General features: G+C 51.5%; 1 protein-coding gene across 1 annotated transcript in view; it reads right to left on the bottom strand.

Annotated features, from left to right (window-relative positions):
* Positions 1 to 17,010, bottom strand: part of LTBP2 (latent transforming growth factor beta binding protein 2) — a 100,201-nt gene that overhangs the window by 7,184 nt on the left and 76,007 nt on the right. The window contains exons 16-27 of the mRNA XM_053601425.1: positions 15,891 to 16,019; positions 15,013 to 15,141; positions 9,633 to 9,752; positions 4,373 to 4,492; positions 3,231 to 3,353; positions 2,889 to 3,014; positions 2,399 to 2,524; positions 2,030 to 2,152; positions 1,811 to 1,936; positions 1,283 to 1,405; positions 557 to 688; positions 148 to 273 (exon numbers count right to left, since the gene is read on the bottom strand). Of these exons, the coding sequence (XP_053457400.1) occupies positions 148 to 273; positions 557 to 688; positions 1,283 to 1,405; positions 1,811 to 1,936; positions 2,030 to 2,152; positions 2,399 to 2,524; positions 2,889 to 3,014; positions 3,231 to 3,353; positions 4,373 to 4,492; positions 9,633 to 9,752; positions 15,013 to 15,141; positions 15,891 to 16,019 (1,503 nt within the window). The remainder of the gene's footprint in view (positions 1 to 147; positions 274 to 556; positions 689 to 1,282; positions 1,406 to 1,810; positions 1,937 to 2,029; positions 2,153 to 2,398; positions 2,525 to 2,888; positions 3,015 to 3,230; positions 3,354 to 4,372; positions 4,493 to 9,632; positions 9,753 to 15,012; positions 15,142 to 15,890; positions 16,020 to 17,010) is intronic.

Below are 17,010 nucleotides of genomic sequence, written 5' to 3'. Positions count from 1 at the left end.
AGCCTCCCTCTTCCTTGCTGCCTCCCTTGCCCATGCCATGGGGACCTATTATAGAGTCATGTGACCAGGAATATTTCAGGAAGAGGGCCCTAGGGCCTTCCCTTCCCTTCCCTGGCCCAGACCTTGGGTAGCCTGCAGGCTTCTCACCCACACAGTCCCAGCCTGAGGGCGAGGTCTCGAAGCCCTGGTCACAGAGGCAGCGGAAGGAGCCATCAGTGTTGTCACAGAAGCCATGGCTCCCACACATGGTGTCGTTGGCACACTCGTCTATGTCTGTGGGACAGTAAGGACCAGCGTAGAAGGGTGTGTGCTTGCTCTTTCTCCCCGGCCCCCTCTGTCACTAACACCAAGATCTATGAAAAGTAAACTCTAAACATAGGGCAAGAAAACTAACATTAACATTCCTCTTCAATTTTTGTGTAAGCTCTGCTGTACAGAAAATATACAAACTTCAAACAGCTGCAAAAATAGTCCTCAGGAGAAAACAGTTTTTAGCTTAATACATGAAAATAGGTGTCCTCAGCCCTCCAGCCTCCAGCCCTCCCTCTCTACTCACCAATGCAGTCTCCATTTGGGGCCATGTGGAAACCAGGCTGGCAGCCTGGCATGCAGCGGTAAGAGCCGGGGCTGTTCTCACACCTCCAGGCCCCACACACTGGGTCTCTGTAGTCTTCACACTCATCAATATCTGTCCCCAGAGCCACAAGAGGGGACAGAGGTGGCCAGGTCACTGCTCTGGTCCCACCTCCCTAGCATTACAGGATTATGCCCCACAATCTCTGGGGTCCTTGATCTGTTCCAAAGTACTGTGCTTATCTCAACCCAAGCACATCCAGTTCAGCTGAGGTAAGGCTGAGCATATGGGAGAGACATGCGTGAGGTCTAGGAAGCACTTCCTATGGCTCTTTGTATGGAACCTTCAGGGTAGTATATTACAGAGAGCTGTCTTCATATCTGTCTCCCTGTTCAGTTTCAAGATTGTCTATAACTATCTATTTGTCCCAGCAAAAGACATTGAATGTAGCAGGTATTTAATAAATGTCTATTGAATCAATTTGGCCTTTAAAACTAGATTGTGTGCTCTGCTGCACAAAGATCTTAACTGTCTTCACTTTGTCATCCTTGGACAGTCGCTCAGCCAGCAGAGGCTCAATAAATGCATTATCCAGGGGTGATTACTCTGTAGAAAGCACACTGCTTCATGGGAGCTGAGGGCTGGGGTGTAAGGGCAGAGGTGGACAGATGTGGGGAAGAGCCCTGCTCCCTCCCCTGGAGCCCTTACCCACACACTGCCCGCTCTCTGGGGAGGGCTGGAAGCCAGTCTCACACAGACAGTCGAAGGAACCCTCGGTGTTGACACAGTGGCCTCCTGGACATGGGTCTGTGGTCACACACTCATCCACATCTATAATAGAGATGACCATCAGGAGACCCAGCCATGGGTCCCTGCTTTATTAGGGCCCCAGGCAGCATTCTATGGGAGTTCAAGGAGTGGCTCAGGGTAGAAAAGGGCTCGAAGGTCTGAGGGAGAGTCCAGAGCTGGAAGCCAGAGGCCAGGCTTGGGGGAGGGTCCCTGGGGCAAGAACTCTGACACTCAGGTTTGGAGAGGGTGCATGCCTGCCATCGGCATCCTGGAGAGGCCCTTCCTGAACACTGGGCCCCAGCATCCCTCCTCGCCCTCCAACTTCTTATCCCTTGGTGGGGCTGTGAGCATTTTATTTCAGCACTGGTGTTAAAATGGACTCCATTCTAGATACAGCCTCTAGTGCCCCTGCTGTTGGCCAGTAGTGTGGCCATGCTGGCTTCTCACCCTGGCAGCTGGTGCCTCCCTCTGCGCTGGCAAAGCCGGGCGCACACAGGCAGAAGAAGGACCCGTGGCTGTTGAGGCACTCGCCATGGGGCGCGCAGTGCTCCTCCCCCACACACTCGTTCACATCTATAGGGAAAAGCCAGGAAGTAAGTATCTCCTGGAGCTGTCCCCACACACTCATCGTCCCCAGTTGCCAGTGGGAGAGCTGAAGCTACTCACCCTCACACACGGTGCCATTGGCCAGCTGGAAGCCCTGGGGACAGAGGCACAGGTAGGAACCAGCCATGTTTCTGCACTCGCCTCCCAGGCAGCTGCTCTGGGGGTCTTCACACTCATCCACATCTGCAGAGCACAGAGGGGAAGGAGGCAGCTGATGACAGACATCACCTCCCAAGGATAGGAACCAAGGGGCAGCCTCTAGGGGACCTGTCACTTGCTGGTGGAGATTAAAAGCAGCACAGCAGGGAGGGGCGGGGGCGCGGGAGGGAGCAGGCTGACTATAGCTCCTTCCACTCCTGCCTCTTGTTGGGGTCGTCCACTGCACAGAGAGGGCATCCATCTGGTCTCCCCCCACTGGAGGGCTCATACCTTCACAGGTGTGGCCCAGGGGGCTGGGTCGGTAGCCATCATCACAGTCCTTGCAGGAGAAGGAGCCGACAGTGTTGGTGCAGACTCCGGAGGGGCAGACTCCAGGAAAGGCGCACTCGTCTAGGTCTGGAGCAGGTAGACAGCCAGTTGCACAGGGACCTGGGAGGACTCCCTCCACCCAGTGCTGCCGGAACCTCACACTTCTGGCCTCCCTCTCTGAGCCCCAGGGGAGGGGCAGGCGCAGGCTGGGAGCTCTCTGTAAGGCAACCCCAACGCCCCTCCCCAGAATGCTCCAGCTCCAGCTCTGCCCTCAGCATCTCTCTTGTTTCTGCGACTCCCTTTTCCTCATCCTCACTTTCTGAGCTTGGGGATTATGACAGTAGGAGGTCTCCTTGGGGCCTAAGTCCATTTATAGGGTACTCTAGCATCAGCCCAAAGCTGGGAGGCGAATGGAGTGTTGTTCAGGAGGTAAGAAGCCCCCCATGGCTACCTTCACAGGCGGTGCCATCCTCATTCACCCAGTACCCGTTCTCACAGGCAGAGCACGTGAAGGAGCCCTCAGTGTTGATGCAGAGGCCTGTGGGGCACAAGGCCCGGCTGGCACACTCATCCACATCTGAAACAGCGCATTGAGCTCTCTGTGGGACTCTGCAGGACAGACATGCCAGAACAGCCAGAGACTGACAGGTGGGCAGAGGTCAGGAGAAGACAGGCCTTGGGTTGGCATGGCTGGGGAGGCAGGACCAGGGGTGGCTGTGGGGGTGGGGTGCAAAGGAGGAGGAACCACAGGCAGGGTTGCCTGTGGAGGAAGGGTGCTTTGGCATCTGTGTACCTTGGCAGCCCTTCTCGTCTAAGGTGGCCTCGTAGCCTTGATCACAAGAGCATCTGAAGGAGCCTTCCAGGTTGATGCACCTTCCATGGGCGCAGACCCCGGGGGTCAGGCACTCATTCACGTCTGCAGGAGAGAAGTCTAAGGTGGGCACCAGCTTCCTCCCCTACTTGTGGTCCCCCACTGGCAGGCTTAGAGCATCTCACTCTTCAGAGGAGCCACAGCCCACCCTGGGGGCACCGAGACGCCATGCTCCCTCATCCTGCCTATGCAGGGCAGGCTGCCCTTTGCCCAGGCACACTTCAGCTCTGTGTAGTGACACAGCACCCCACTTATGTCCTAGAAAAGGGGGCCAGGTCCCCCAGCCCTGGGACTGGTTCGGCCCATCTGAGGATGCTGGAATGAGGTGTCTAAGACCCTTGATTCACCTCATGGTGTCTCTGAATATCTCTGGCTTCCTACCTGCCAACCAACAATCCATGTTCCCAGCCCAACAACCAGCATCAGTGGGTGGACAGCAATGTGGAGAGAGGCCAGGCCATGCCTGGGTGGCTGGGTAGCAGTCCAGAGGGCCTGGGAAATGTTTGCCCTCTCCAAAGCCTCAAAGCATCCATTCAAAACTCAGTCCCTCCTGGCATTCTGAACCTTGGACCCTTCTTCCTGAGGGGGCTGAGGGGAAGGAACACTCCTACTCCTGAATGACCCCCTTCTCAGGGGAGAAGGGCAGCTACCACTCTCTCTGAGACATCTCTGTGGAGATGAGAGGGGCAGAAGGCCCCCCTCCCTGGGAACTGCAGAAGGGCCTGCCTTTCACCACTAGAGTCTGCCCCATCCGGAGACCCTTAGGCTCCTCACTTCACCCCACAGGACCAGCCATAGAAGCTTCTGGTACTTTGGGCTATAGGTCCAGAATGGATATGGCCAAGGAGCAGAAGAGGCCCCCACACTGGCTGGTTCAGAGGCAGAGCGCCAGTAACTGAAGTTCACCCACCTCTGCCCAGTGCCATCTGGGGCCTGAGCTGGATGGTGTACAGTAGCCTCCAAGCCACTGCCCTCCGCCCGCCTCTTTCCCTCCCTGTGTGTGGGCTCATCCAGTGGTCCCAAGGCTGAACAGCCCTCTCAGCGTCTTGGCAGGCAGCCCTCACCTAGGCAGCTCCCACTCTGGCCTCTGTAGCCCTCCTCACAGGCCAGGCAAGTGTAGGAGCCGGGGGAGTTGACGCATCTCCCATCTGGGCAGGTGCCAGGGTGACGGCATTCGTTGATATCTGTAAAACAACAGCTCCTCCCTTGGTTATCCCTGGGAACCACAACACATGGGTAGGTCTGTGATGTGGTAAATCCTTGACCCTTCTCTTGGTTGAGGAGAGAGATGTCAGTTTCTGTACTGATGAAAACTAGGAAACAATGAGAGTTGCCCCATGTTCCCCACTCTACTTCCCACCCACTGTCCTGAACAAAAGGGAGAGATGGAAGAACTTAAAAATTAGTCAGGGAGACTCCCTGGGTGGGTGCAAAAGGCTGTGGTTACCACCAGCTGTAGGAGGATCAGAGAGCTTGACTTTGTGAGATGGCCTCTTTGGGATGGGCCTTCATATCTCCCATGGGGCACGCCTAATCCTTTGTAAGTGGTGACCGTTACTGGATGGGCTGCGCCTGACATAGCAACCAGCCGGACTGCTGCCAGAGGCTCCAGAACAGGTCACCAGAGAGGCAGTGAAGGCAGAAAGGGCTTCCTCGCACCAGGAAATGAGGATCAAGGATGAACATCCCCAGACCAGTCCTCTGGCTGAGAGCAGATCAAAGAGTCAAGGCCAGTAAGGCTTCTCTGTGGGGAGGTTCAGACATTTATTCCAGCCAAGACCCAGGCAGGGCTCCTGGCTCCTACTCTGGTGAGACCCAGAAAGTCAGCCAGAAAGGATGAACCTGGACACCAACCGGGCAGACAGGGAAAAAGGGGACCCATGGAGGGAGAGTTACAACAAGAGGAGGGAAGAGATACTTCTCCCAGGAGCTGAGGGGAGGGCTCTTCCCTACATGACCTGGCACATCAGAGACTCCATCACCAAAGCACCCAAGGGACCTGGACTGAGTTAGGAAGATCATATCACAGGGCCCGAACTCTGGCTCAGAACTGCCGGAGGACATTATGTTCCTGTGGCCCAGTGTTGAGACTCCTGGTCACTATTCATGACAGACAGCCTGGCTAAGCTCCAGAGGAAACAGGAGGATTTATTCTTACTGAATGGGTAATTGTCATTCTCCTGGAAGGGAGACCACCCAGCACCCATAGAGAAAACGCAGGAGCCAAGCCAAGGGTCAGAACACAGGCTTTCTGCAAGAAGAATAAAGCCAGCAGCTATCATTGCTGACCAGGACTGGACCCTACAGTGGGGGAGGGTGAACATGGGTCCTCTCTGAGATTGTTTGGTTGCCAGGAGTCAGGATACATGAAAGGCCTCTGCTTTCATGAGGATCCAGAAGAGGATGATACAACACAGGGCAGGTGGTTATTCACATGGTTATCTGCAAGGAAACACCCGCACCTCCTAGGTCATCTGGGGGGCACTGAGATAAGGCTTGTCTCTGGAAAGAGGACAGACATAAACCCCTAGTTGTGTTGTGGTGACACCAGGCTAAGTTATTCTAAGGGTTTTGGTATAGATAGAGCAGAAGAGAATGAAGGATCTAGGAGGACCAGCTTTGGATGACCAACTTTGGTAACCCAGGAGATAGCAGCCAGCACCATGGCCTGCTGGGCTTGGCTGAGATGCCTGGAGGAGGACGGGCAAATTCCTCAGGAGTGGCAAGCAAACCATGCTTCAGGGATGCCAGGCTCGGGGACAAAGAAGAAAAGATTGAGCTAAAGATCTTCCTAAATCCATGCCAAGAATAAATGAAGTCTTTGCACCTCTCCTACAAGGATCAGGCAATGCAGAAAAGAGATTAGGTTTACCAGGAGCAAAGGTCCTTGAGTTCTGTCCTACTCCAAGAGTGCTGGGCACATCCACTGGAGGTGTTGTGTGAAGTGTCTTAATGCTGGGCATTTAGGAGACTCTGTGGTGCTCACTAATGCAGAACTATTCTAGCTCTCCACTTTCTGGGTTGTGGTAGGCTTGTGCCTCCTGGTCCCTTGTGATTGGGTGGGGCCTTGAGCCTAGTGCTGGCCAGTGAGCTATGAGTAGATATGACATACATAGTTTATGAACCAAACCACTGTGTAAAACCCTCCAGGATGCTCTTTCATTCTTCCATGGAGACCGCACACATTCCAGATACTGGCTACTCCTTTAGTCTATATCTCAAGTGAGGGCACATGGGGCAGAGACCACTGCTGACTCAAGATGGTCACGTGTCATTGATGTGCTGGAACCTTGGCTGCATTCTTCATCACTAAGATTGGAGCTGTTTGTTAATGCAGCACAACTGAGTCTACTCTGGCACACTGCCGGCTTCCTTCCTAGACCAGAGCCCTAGCCAGGGAGGAGGAGGGAAAGGAGAAGGGGGAGGGCAAAAGATCATGGCAACCCTGTCTCCATCTGGCCAGGGAAGGGCTTTCCTGAGTGGAAGTGGATACGACTGAGCCATTAATTATGCAAATCCAAAGGAGCCAGATGAAGATTCCGGATGGTCAAGTCCCTCTCCAGATATTCTGAGGCTATTCCACTAACCTCTTAGTGCCTGCAGTGGAGCCAGTCACCAGGCACAGATTTTTCTGCCTAGCATAGGGATGGAATGTTAGTCTAAGAGGACGGTGTGTTTTGGTGGGTTTTACACTCTGGTTGTTGGGGGCAAGAGCTGTCTTACTGATTGCTCTGCCTAGTCCATGGCTGACACACAGCTGGCATTCAACAACTGTTTGTTATCAAGGAACGGGACAATAGGCCTCCAACTTTACCCATCGTCTTCTTCGAATAAGGCTGCTGAAGAGACCCCAAAGGACCCATGGAAACAGTTACCCCCAGGACCAGCTTCACTGCGAGGGTCCTGAGCTTCTCTAACCAAGGGTCAGCAGGGGTGGAGGAAATGTAAAGCCACCAACTCTATCCCTTGTGAGAGCATGCAGTGGCAGTGGAAAGGGCACTCTGACAGGGGCTAGAAGCTCAAATGACCTTGGATAGGGTGGGGCACAGCAAAGGCCTGGGAGACTGGAAGGGAATCTACCCTCTGTCTGTGGGAACCCAGAGTCCTGGCATGATGGAAATGCCAGCGAGACTATTGGATAGGCTGCTGTCCACACCACTGAGTCTTTCACCAGAGACTTTGTGTTTCAGCAGAGAGAGTGGTTTTTTTAGTTGGAGAAAGAAGAAAGAGGGAGAGGAAATTGACTGGGCTCGTGGGGTGATGGGCCGGGTTTGTGGTTACTGATGGAAACCTGGAGAAGGGTGCAGGCTACATCATTCTTCCTTTCAACAGACTCAGAGCGTCTGCCCTGGGCCAGGAACTTCGCCTGACCTCTTAAATGAGGTGTGCGTCTAGAATTTTTCCCCTGAAGGAAAGAGACAATCCAGAAGAGTGGAGTGGGGTGTGAGGGAGTGAACTACCCTCCTACAGTAACATTCCCCCTCCTCACTGAGGGTCTGCCGGTGCCGAGCACTTTGTATGTGTCAGCTCATTTGGTCCTCACAAGAATCTCTGAGATGGGCATTATGGTTTCCATTTTCAGACATTGAAACAAGAGCCAAACCCAGGCCTGTGTGTGCCAGAGCCTGTGCCCTGAACACGAACTAGTTAATATAATTCTGATGTTTTTAATGTTCTGGTATTTTCTTGGTTCATTTCCTTTAGTTTTGCTTTGCTTTTTAATCAAGTTAAATGTCAGATTCATAATGTTGTTGTGTTGCTTCAATGAGGTGATCTGTCAAGGACCTAGCACAGTCACCAGGCAGGTATCGAGTGGTGGGTGCTTTCGCTTCCCATCCATCTGGAAATGCCAAGCTGTCCTGTCTCCATTGTGCTAATGAAGACAAAGGAGATGGGTTCTGGCTTTGGTCACACGTAGGCCTGAGTTTTATAGGGAAAGCGCGAAGGAGGCATTGAGAGGAAAAGCTGGGCTAGGGGTGGAGTTGCCTGTCCTGCACCTGCAGCCCCTCTCCCCTATGCTGAGACCATATAGGACTCTGGACTTTGCTCCAGAGCAGCATTGGGAAGGAGGACTGTCCCTTCACAAGGTACACAAGCTCTTCCCTCACCTCTAGGACTGTCTGAAACCAGGCAAGTCCTAGCCAGAGAAAACCGGAGGCTGGGAAGATTCTGAGCCTTAGTCCAATCCAGGGCAGGGTTTTCCCAGAGAGCCTTAATTTAGGCTTCCTGCGAGCTGTGACACCCCAGCCTGTCACAGTGGTGGTGGTGGCAAAGCTGTCAGGAAGTTTTCAGAGTTGGCATGAGAGGGCCAGGCTAAAGCCAACAGAGAAGTCTGTGAAGACACCAGTTAGCAGTGTCACAGTGTCTGGGATCTCACCTTCCTTCCTCCCTTCCTTCATTCAACCAGCATTTGTTGGGTGCTCATCAGTTGTCATGCATGGGCTGTTTAAGGGCCCATCCCTTAGGAGCTGCCAGTCTAACAAGCTTTAGCAAGGCCAAGACTCCCAGACAGAATGACTCTTCTCTGCCACATGAGAAGAGCACTTTTTTTTTTTTTTTTCTATTTTTAGTGGAGATGGGGGTCTCCCTCTTTATTTTTTTTTTTTTGGAGACAAAGTCTCACTATGTCACCATTGGTAGAATGCTGTGGTTGTCACAGCTCATAGCAACCTCAAATTCTTGGGCTCAAGTGATTCTCTTGCCTCAGCCTCCCAAGTAGCTGAGACCACAGGTGCCAGCCACAATGCCTATTTTTAGAGATAAGGTCTCCCTCTGGGTCAGGCTGGACTTTTTTTTTTTTTTTTTAAGACAGTCTCCCTATGTCACCCTTGGTAGAGATGCAGTGGTATCACAGCTCACAGCAACCTTAAACTCTTGGGCTTAAGCGATTCTCTTGCCTCAGCCTCCCAAGTAGCTGGGACTACAGGCACCCACCACAACACCCGGCTGTTTTTTTGTTGCAGTTGTCATTGTTGTTTAGCTGGCCCAGACCAGGTTCAAGCCTGCCAGCCTGGGTATGTATGGCTGGTGCCCTACCCACCGAGCTACTGGTGCCACCCAGAAGAGCATGTTTTTCAAGGCAAAAGGGCAGAAGTGCATAGAGATATTCCCAAGGTGTCAAATAGATAATGGTGTTGGTGCTCTCCTATGCAGGGGGTCAGACAGGATGCCAACATTTCACTGAGGGGATGGGAGGGTCAGGAATTTGCATACACATCTCTGCCCATAGGGGCGGACTTGAAGGGAAATTGGTAAGAAGCAGTGTATGGGCAGGACCTAAAAGATAGTGGGGTACAGTCCGCCTCCCTTCTTTCCATTCCTTACCTTGGCAGTGTCCTTTTCTGACCATGATGTAGCCCTGATCACACTCACAGTGGTATGAGCCCTCGGTGTTGGTGCACTGCCCCCCAGAGCACACTCCTGGCTGCTCACACTCATCTACATCTATAAACAGACAGAAATGTCCTGAGTCACAGCTGGCCTGGAGGGGGTCCTGGGGCATCACTTCAGAGTCCAAGGACAAGGGCATCAATGTTGAGGCCCGAGTTGGGAAGGCATCCTTGCTGTAGCCATATTGGGTGGATGGGCTTCGAGCCAAGCCTGAGACCATCTAGCTCAGGCCCCTGCGAAGCCTTTCTCCCAGGGAGGCAACTCTCAGGCCCACAGGGGTCTTCTCAATGTATCCTCACTCTGATGTGAGGGCTGGTCTTGAGGTCAGGTGGCAGTCCATATGGCATGATTATGAGTGTTAGAGGAGACTAGGAGACAGGGCTGAGACCCAGAGGCAAGGGCTTGCAGAGTGGGGGCAGGTATTAAGGCAAACAACCTCCAAGCAGAAGCTAATTAGAGGAGCTGATAACTGCAAGAACCAGCTATTTCTGTCACCTGAAAAGAACTTTGGTTAATTACAGTATCATTTACATTGTGGTTTTAAAATTTCTCTGCCCTTGACAGTTCTGAGACAACTATATAAAGTATGAAAATAGGAAGGAACATAATTCTAGAAATCACTACTCAAATTCTTAGTAAAACCCAACTCCTTGTTCTTGAATATTAATCCCCTTAATTAGGAAGACATCAAAAGATCAAAACCCACTCCCTCCCCAGGCAGCTGCCTTCACTCTTCTTCCAAGAGTGTACTTTTGCTTACAATAAAAAGCTGTTGCTTGCTTAGCTTATGCAGGGCTTCCTGAAATTCTTTTTTTGGTGATCACCAAGACCTTGGAAAAACCTCCACTTGGAGGCAACTGACATGAGGAAACCAGCAAAGTCCCTACCTGGCCTCAATTCATCCCACTTGGGCTTGCTCCCAGAATTCTTTTTTTTGTTGTTGTTGAGATAGAGTTTCACTATGTTGCCCTTGGTAGAGTGCTATGGTATCACAGCTGACAGCAACCTCCAACTCTTGGGCTTAAGCGATTGTCTTGCCTCAGCCTCCCAAGTATCTGGGACTACAGGCACCCACCACAACGCCCTGCTATTTTTTGTTGCAGTTGTCATTGTTGTTTTTAGCTGGCCCGGGCCGGGTTCAAACCCTCGGTATATGTGGCTGGCGCCATAACCACTGTGCTTCTGGCACTGAGCCACTCCTAGAATTCTTAAGGAGTTTCTCAAAGGTTAGCAGTTAAGCAGCCAATGAGAAAGAGCCTTTTAGGCAGCCCTAGATTTGCAAGGCATGGTTTATGTCATTGTCCAAAGCATACTTGTATTCCATAAAGGCTCTAAAGCCCAACCTTGGTCAAATCACTGTCCTGCTTAAACCCCTACCAGGGCTCCCCCCTACCTCCAGTCCTGATTGCAAATTGGCCCGTGAAGCCTTTGGCACCTGGCCTTGCTGTATTTGCTAAGTTAGCATGTGCTTCTTGGAAGAGCCTCAGCTATAGCACATCTCACTGGTCCAACCTCTAAGACTTCACTCACACAAACCCATCTACTTGGAGTGTCTTCCCTCACCTTGATAGCCAGCAGATCCCTACTCTCATTTCAAGGACTGTTTAATGTATCAACTCTGGGTCTTGTGGCCACTCCCCATTTCCTGCCCCACAGTCAAATTAATCAATGCCTCACCTTTGAGCCACCCCCTAAAAGCTGAGACTGATCCAAACACTTCAGAGTCCCTGTGCAGATTAAATGAGATAATCCAGGTGAAGAGCTTAGCACAGTGCCTTCTTGGCACAAAGTAAACACTAAAGAAATGTTAGCTGTTATTATTCTAGCATTAAACCTACCCCATAAAATCCAAGCTCCTCAACCTAGTATGTCAGAGTTTTCACAAGCTCACGCCTGACTTTCTCACTTCATTTCCTGCCTCCCACACTCCTCCTCACCTCGGCCACACAGGACCTGCTTCTGAGCTTCTGCCTGTGCTGTGTCCCAACCTGGAGTGGCTTCCTACCCACCACTGTGACTTTTTCTCACTCGTCTCTCAGCATGGCTAACCTCTCCCCTCTAACCCAAGTGCCCCTTTCCAGGGTTCCTTAGGACCCAGCCCTTAGCACAACTATTCATTCACTATCTTGTTGGGAATAGGCCTGATTATCTCAGAGTCTCCAGTGCCCGTCACAGAACCCCCATAAGTGCTTATCAAAGGAACCGAATAATAATCATTTTGTTGTAGACAAAGTTTTCATCTGGACAATACGTCATAAAACTCCTGTGCACAGCAAAGCCACTGACAGAAGGTGTAAAATGCCCACTGCTAGGCCTGTTCAGAGATTCTGGCCCAACAGTGCTGGGCATGTCCAGGAATCTGCATTGTTATAACCCTGCAGATAATTTTGAAATAACTGATGGTCACTTTGAGATCTATTCCTGCCGGGTGCGCTGGCTCAAGCCTCTAATCCTAGTACTCTGGGATGCTGAGCTCAGGAGTTCAAGACCCGCCTGAGCAAGAGTGAGACCCTGTATCTACCTACTAAAAATAGAAAAGTTAGTCTGACATAGTGGTGGGTGCCTGTAGTCCCAGATAATTGGGAGGCTGAGGCAAGAAGATTGAGCCCAAGAGTTTGAGGTTTCTGTGAGCTATAATACCATGGCACTCTACCCAGGGTGACAGAGTGAGACTCTGTCTCAAAAAAAAAAAAAAATCTAATCACTTGATGGGAACTCGATGAAGAACCCAATCTATTAACTCGTGGGGCCAGGATGACTGCCTGATAGATGATTCTAGGAAAACTGACTCATTCTGTGGAGAAAAATGGAAAAAAATAGGTACTTAAATTCCATGCAAAGATGGACTCCAGACAGATTGAAGTATACTGTAAAAGTTAAAACTATAACCTTAACAAAAGAAAGTATAGGGGAATACCTTTGTGATTTAAGGATAGGGAGAGACTTCTTAAATAAAGCCCCCAAAACATAAAAAATAAGGTCAAAAGGTGAAAACTAATATATCAAAATTTTTTTTCTTCAATACATCAAAATTAAGGATTTCTGTACAAAGAACGACATGTGGGCGAGGTTAATGGACAGAGGATAAAATGGGAAAGGTGTGATCACTAAACCCACCCTAATACCTAGAATATCTGTGTAAGGGACTCTGAAGAAACCACACAAGAAAACAGCAACCACCATTGGGAAACTGAGCAATAGACAGGAACAAGAAATTTACAGACAAGGAAACCATGGGATAATGTACGACAGACACTTACACTTACTCTTGAATATTTACTTAGTTATTTAGTATGTAAACTATATTTATATTAATTTATATAGTAAAACTAATAATTTATATTAATTATATAATTGTTTAAATAACTTGAAAGCAAATATTGAATCCTTGAAATAATAAGATATCACGTATGAGACCAGCAAACTTTAGGAAGTGGGTGTTATCTCAGATAAACCCTCTTTAAGGGGCAGCCAAGTCCCACGGGGAGAAGCACTTGACAGCTGACTTCAAGCTGCTGGAGCTGGCAGAGACATCCTGGTCACCCAGGCCAGCACATGGTGGAACCCCTTGTCTGGGCCAGTCCTGGAGACACCATTCCCTGCAGCAGCCGCTGCGTGTCCTGGTCCAGTTCCCTGGGCTGGGTCTGCTGGAGTCTGGAGAAGTCCCCTGTCCCCAGCTTCTCTCCCACCCTTCCTGCCTGCTTGAAGCGCTGCTGCCTGAGTCACCTCCTGAAAGCCAGCTGACCGAATCACCACCCTTCTGCTCACAAACCTCTACTGGCAGCCACTGCCTGTGGGACAGCGTCCAAGCACTTCAGCCTGGCACCAGAGACACTTCACAAACTGGCCTCCAATCCTGCTGCTTTCTCCAAGTCCCCCTGCTCCAGGCACACAGAATCTGTCATCATTCTCAGAGCATGCCAGGGCTGTTCACCACTCAGGTCTCTGCAGAAATGGCTCTCATTCCCTGGAACACCTCTGCCCTCATCTGTGCCCTCCATTCCTAGTCCTAACGCCCCATGGTAAGGAAACGTGTCATTGGAAGCAAACCGTACTTTGGAGTGATGTGATTCTCTTTCCAGCTCTGCCACCACAAGGTGTGAATCTCTGGATATTTTACTTCCTCTCTCTGAGCTCCAATATACTCAACCGTAAAATGGAAATAAGCATTTCTACTGCATGGAGCTGGGATGATGAACTCATGTAGTAATATGTTCAGGACAGGGCTGGTATATAATAAGTGCTCATTAAATGGTAGCTGTTATTATTCGGCCATAGCTCAAGCACCCCCCTTGGGGAAACCTTCCCAGATTCTCTCACACAGAACCAGTTGCTTCCTTGTCCAGATTCTACAGTATCTTCCTTGTCCAGCCCTTCAGGGGTGGGCTCTTACCTCATTCATCTCAGCACCCGCAGAGCTTGGCATAGTGTCTGGGACATAGGTACTCAATGCTTGAGTCCCCAGTGAATAATGTGCACGATTCTCCCACTCTTCTGTTAAGTTGGGTAGCCTGTCTCCCCACTTCTCACCCTCCCATAATCAAGCGAGGACTTGAATGGCTTTGGTTTCTGCAGATCAGATCTTTGGGGGATTAGAAACCCAGGGGACCCTGCAGTGGGAGTATATAGAGCTTTCCTTGCCTCCTTGGGGGCCCTGTGAGTGACTGCTGGGCTGTGCTGGCTGAGGCCATTCTTGATGAGAAGGATTCCAAGTGGGTTCTGAATCTCAAGGCACTGCTTGGAAAGCGCTGCTTTGCACTTTGTAAATTCATTCATAGAAATGTATGTAGAGTGCTTGGTATTATTAATGGGCTTGTGTTGGAAGCATGTTTATCAGAAGTCCCTTAGAAGTGGGCCAGGCTTTCCCAGGGAAGTTCAGAGCTTTGCTTGTGTCTCTAAGCTGCTGGAGTTGAGTGCTCTTCTCTCAAAGGCACGCCCACTCCCCAGCCCAACCATAGCTCCAGCTCATCTTCCTGGGTTGCCTTACCCCAAATGAAAGCAGGTCTTACTACTTGGAGTTTGAGGACCTGGCATTCAGCCTCCATCTCCAGCCATGTCCCCTGTTCCTCTCACTTTCTTGGCTCCAGCCACACTTCCGTGGGGCCTTTGAGTGCATTGCAGCTTTTTGGATATCTACCCCTTCCTGTGCTCCCAGCATCGGGTCAGCTTTTCCCCGGCCCAGGCCAGAGTCTGGCTCTCTCTGCATCGCTGTAGCTGGGGGCTGAGAACATCTTGTAGCCCCATGAGACTGCAGGGCTGGGCCAGCATGTGTCCTTACCTATGCCCATCCCAGGGTGAGGTGGACTTGGCTTACCTTGGCACTCCTGTGTGGCCCCAGCCGTGGTCAGTGTGTAGCCAGGGTAGCAGAAGCAGGAATAGGAGCCTACACGGTTGACACAGCGCCCTTTCCCCTTGCAAGGGTCCCGCAGACACTCATTGTCATCTGACCAGAGGGAGGCAGGGAGGTAGATCAGGGAGGCAGCAGTGGCTTTCTCTGGGCACTTGCCAGCAACTGCCACACTAGGGACTGGGCAGGGGATGGTGCTGTGTGGCAAGGCAGGGGTGAGGGAGCAGAGGAGGCCAGGATGGTAATCTCTAATGATACAAGCCTCAAAGTCGGCCCATTGGGCCCACTCAGGCACTCGGGGCCTGGGTGACTTCTAGCACCTCCTCCCACCTCCCGTCCCCTTTCCCCAGTGGCCCTGTGATCACTTCTTTCTCCTTTAAGACCACAGTGGATGTTTCTCCTTTGTATAAAAATATTGAGGGGAGAGGAATGAGGTTCACATTTGATGATTTGTCTTGGCTCTAAAATTCTCCCCAGGTATGGCTCTGGTGGAGACATTTCAATTGGCACAGAGCTTGATCCGTTCTGCAGGGAGCAAAGTGGCCAGGTGGAGGGGTGGGCAGATCTTAGAGCAAAAGGCTTCCAGGCACTGTTGGGGTGGCCTAGGGTGGCTTCCCACCCTCCTAAAGTCCTGGAGACTCATCAGATGGGGCTCACAGAGGCTGGCCTTCCCCTGAAGGTCAAAGTTAGCTTTGCCCACAGTGATTAGTCATGCTCCTCTTAAACTTACCAACCACCCAGGACTGCTTGAATCTTCTACTGTCTGGGACCCTTGACTCAGTTCCCCAGCTCCTGCCCCCAGCTGCCCCAGCCACCAAGTAAGCCCGGGACGCCCACATGAAAACCTGTACAGTAGTCCTGGCTCGGGTGCAGCCGGTAGCCAGGGCTGCAGACACATCTGTATCCATCTGGAAGGTTCATGCAGGTTCCAGGGCCACAGATGTTGGCGGCTCCAGCAGCACATCTATCGATGCCTATAGGAGACAGAGCAAAGCAGAGTCATGGCTGGGTGGGGGGGGACAAACGCAGGGGAGTGGGGTAGAGTGTGGATTCCAGGGTACAGGGAGGCCAGACTTAGCCAGGCCTTCCTTTGTTTATGAACAGCATGGCTTCAAGAAGAGACTCCACAGATGTCCACTGGGGGCCGTGAGTCCTGCCCGGAACGGGGCTCACAGGTGTGCATCCCCCAGCCAAGACCCAGTAGGCTCTAGGAACTGAATATGCAGTACACAGCCTCCCTCCTGAGGCTCCAACCAGGTCTTACTCTGAACACGGACCTGGCTCCCACCTTGTGCCAGGTGCCCCCTGCCTGTAACTCCTGCCCTGTTCCCTGGGACAGACAGTAGAGCTGGTGATTAGGGTGCAAGGGAAAACCACCATGGGAAAATGAGGGGTGGGGCTGGAGCCTACTGAGCAGGGCCTTAAATTCCACATAGAGACTGGCTTGTCAGCAAGGGGGGGCGGTCACAGAAGGTGGGGGTAGATCGGAACCATCTTAGAAAGGCCTCCCAGGCACCAAGACAGCAGATAAACCATATGGGAGGCACAGGGGGCCCAGAACCTGTTGAAATAATTTAATGAAGTTGTGCCTTAGGCAGTGGTAAGGGGTGAAAAGTGAGAAACAGTTTGGAGGCAGGCTGACCAGGACTCAGCTGAGGCCATGTAGACAACAGAGACCCTAGCTTTTTGAACTGTATCCCTAATGCTAGAAAATTACCCAACACCTAGAACATATGGAATGAAAGAATGAATGAATGAATGATGCTTCAGCCTCTGTGTCTGCCCTGAGGTCTTAGCCTGAAGCCCACATAACCCAGACTCCCTGCAGCTCAGAGAACACTGAAGACCCAAGGGAACAGGGTGGGAAGAGCAGCTGGTAGCGCAGTAGGGCTTAACAGCATTTAGGAGACTGGACTGACCTGAATGTGCACATGGGCCTGTTTGCAAGGTCACCCTCTGCCCTGG

Source organism: Nycticebus coucang, chromosome 9, assembly GCF_027406575.1.
Source record: "Nycticebus coucang isolate mNycCou1 chromosome 9, mNycCou1.pri, whole genome shotgun sequence".
Lineage (NCBI taxonomy): Eukaryota > Metazoa > Chordata > Mammalia > Primates > Lorisidae > Nycticebus > Nycticebus coucang.
Note: the sequence above shows the minus strand (reverse complement) of the source record. Positions and strands in the feature narration are given on the sequence as shown.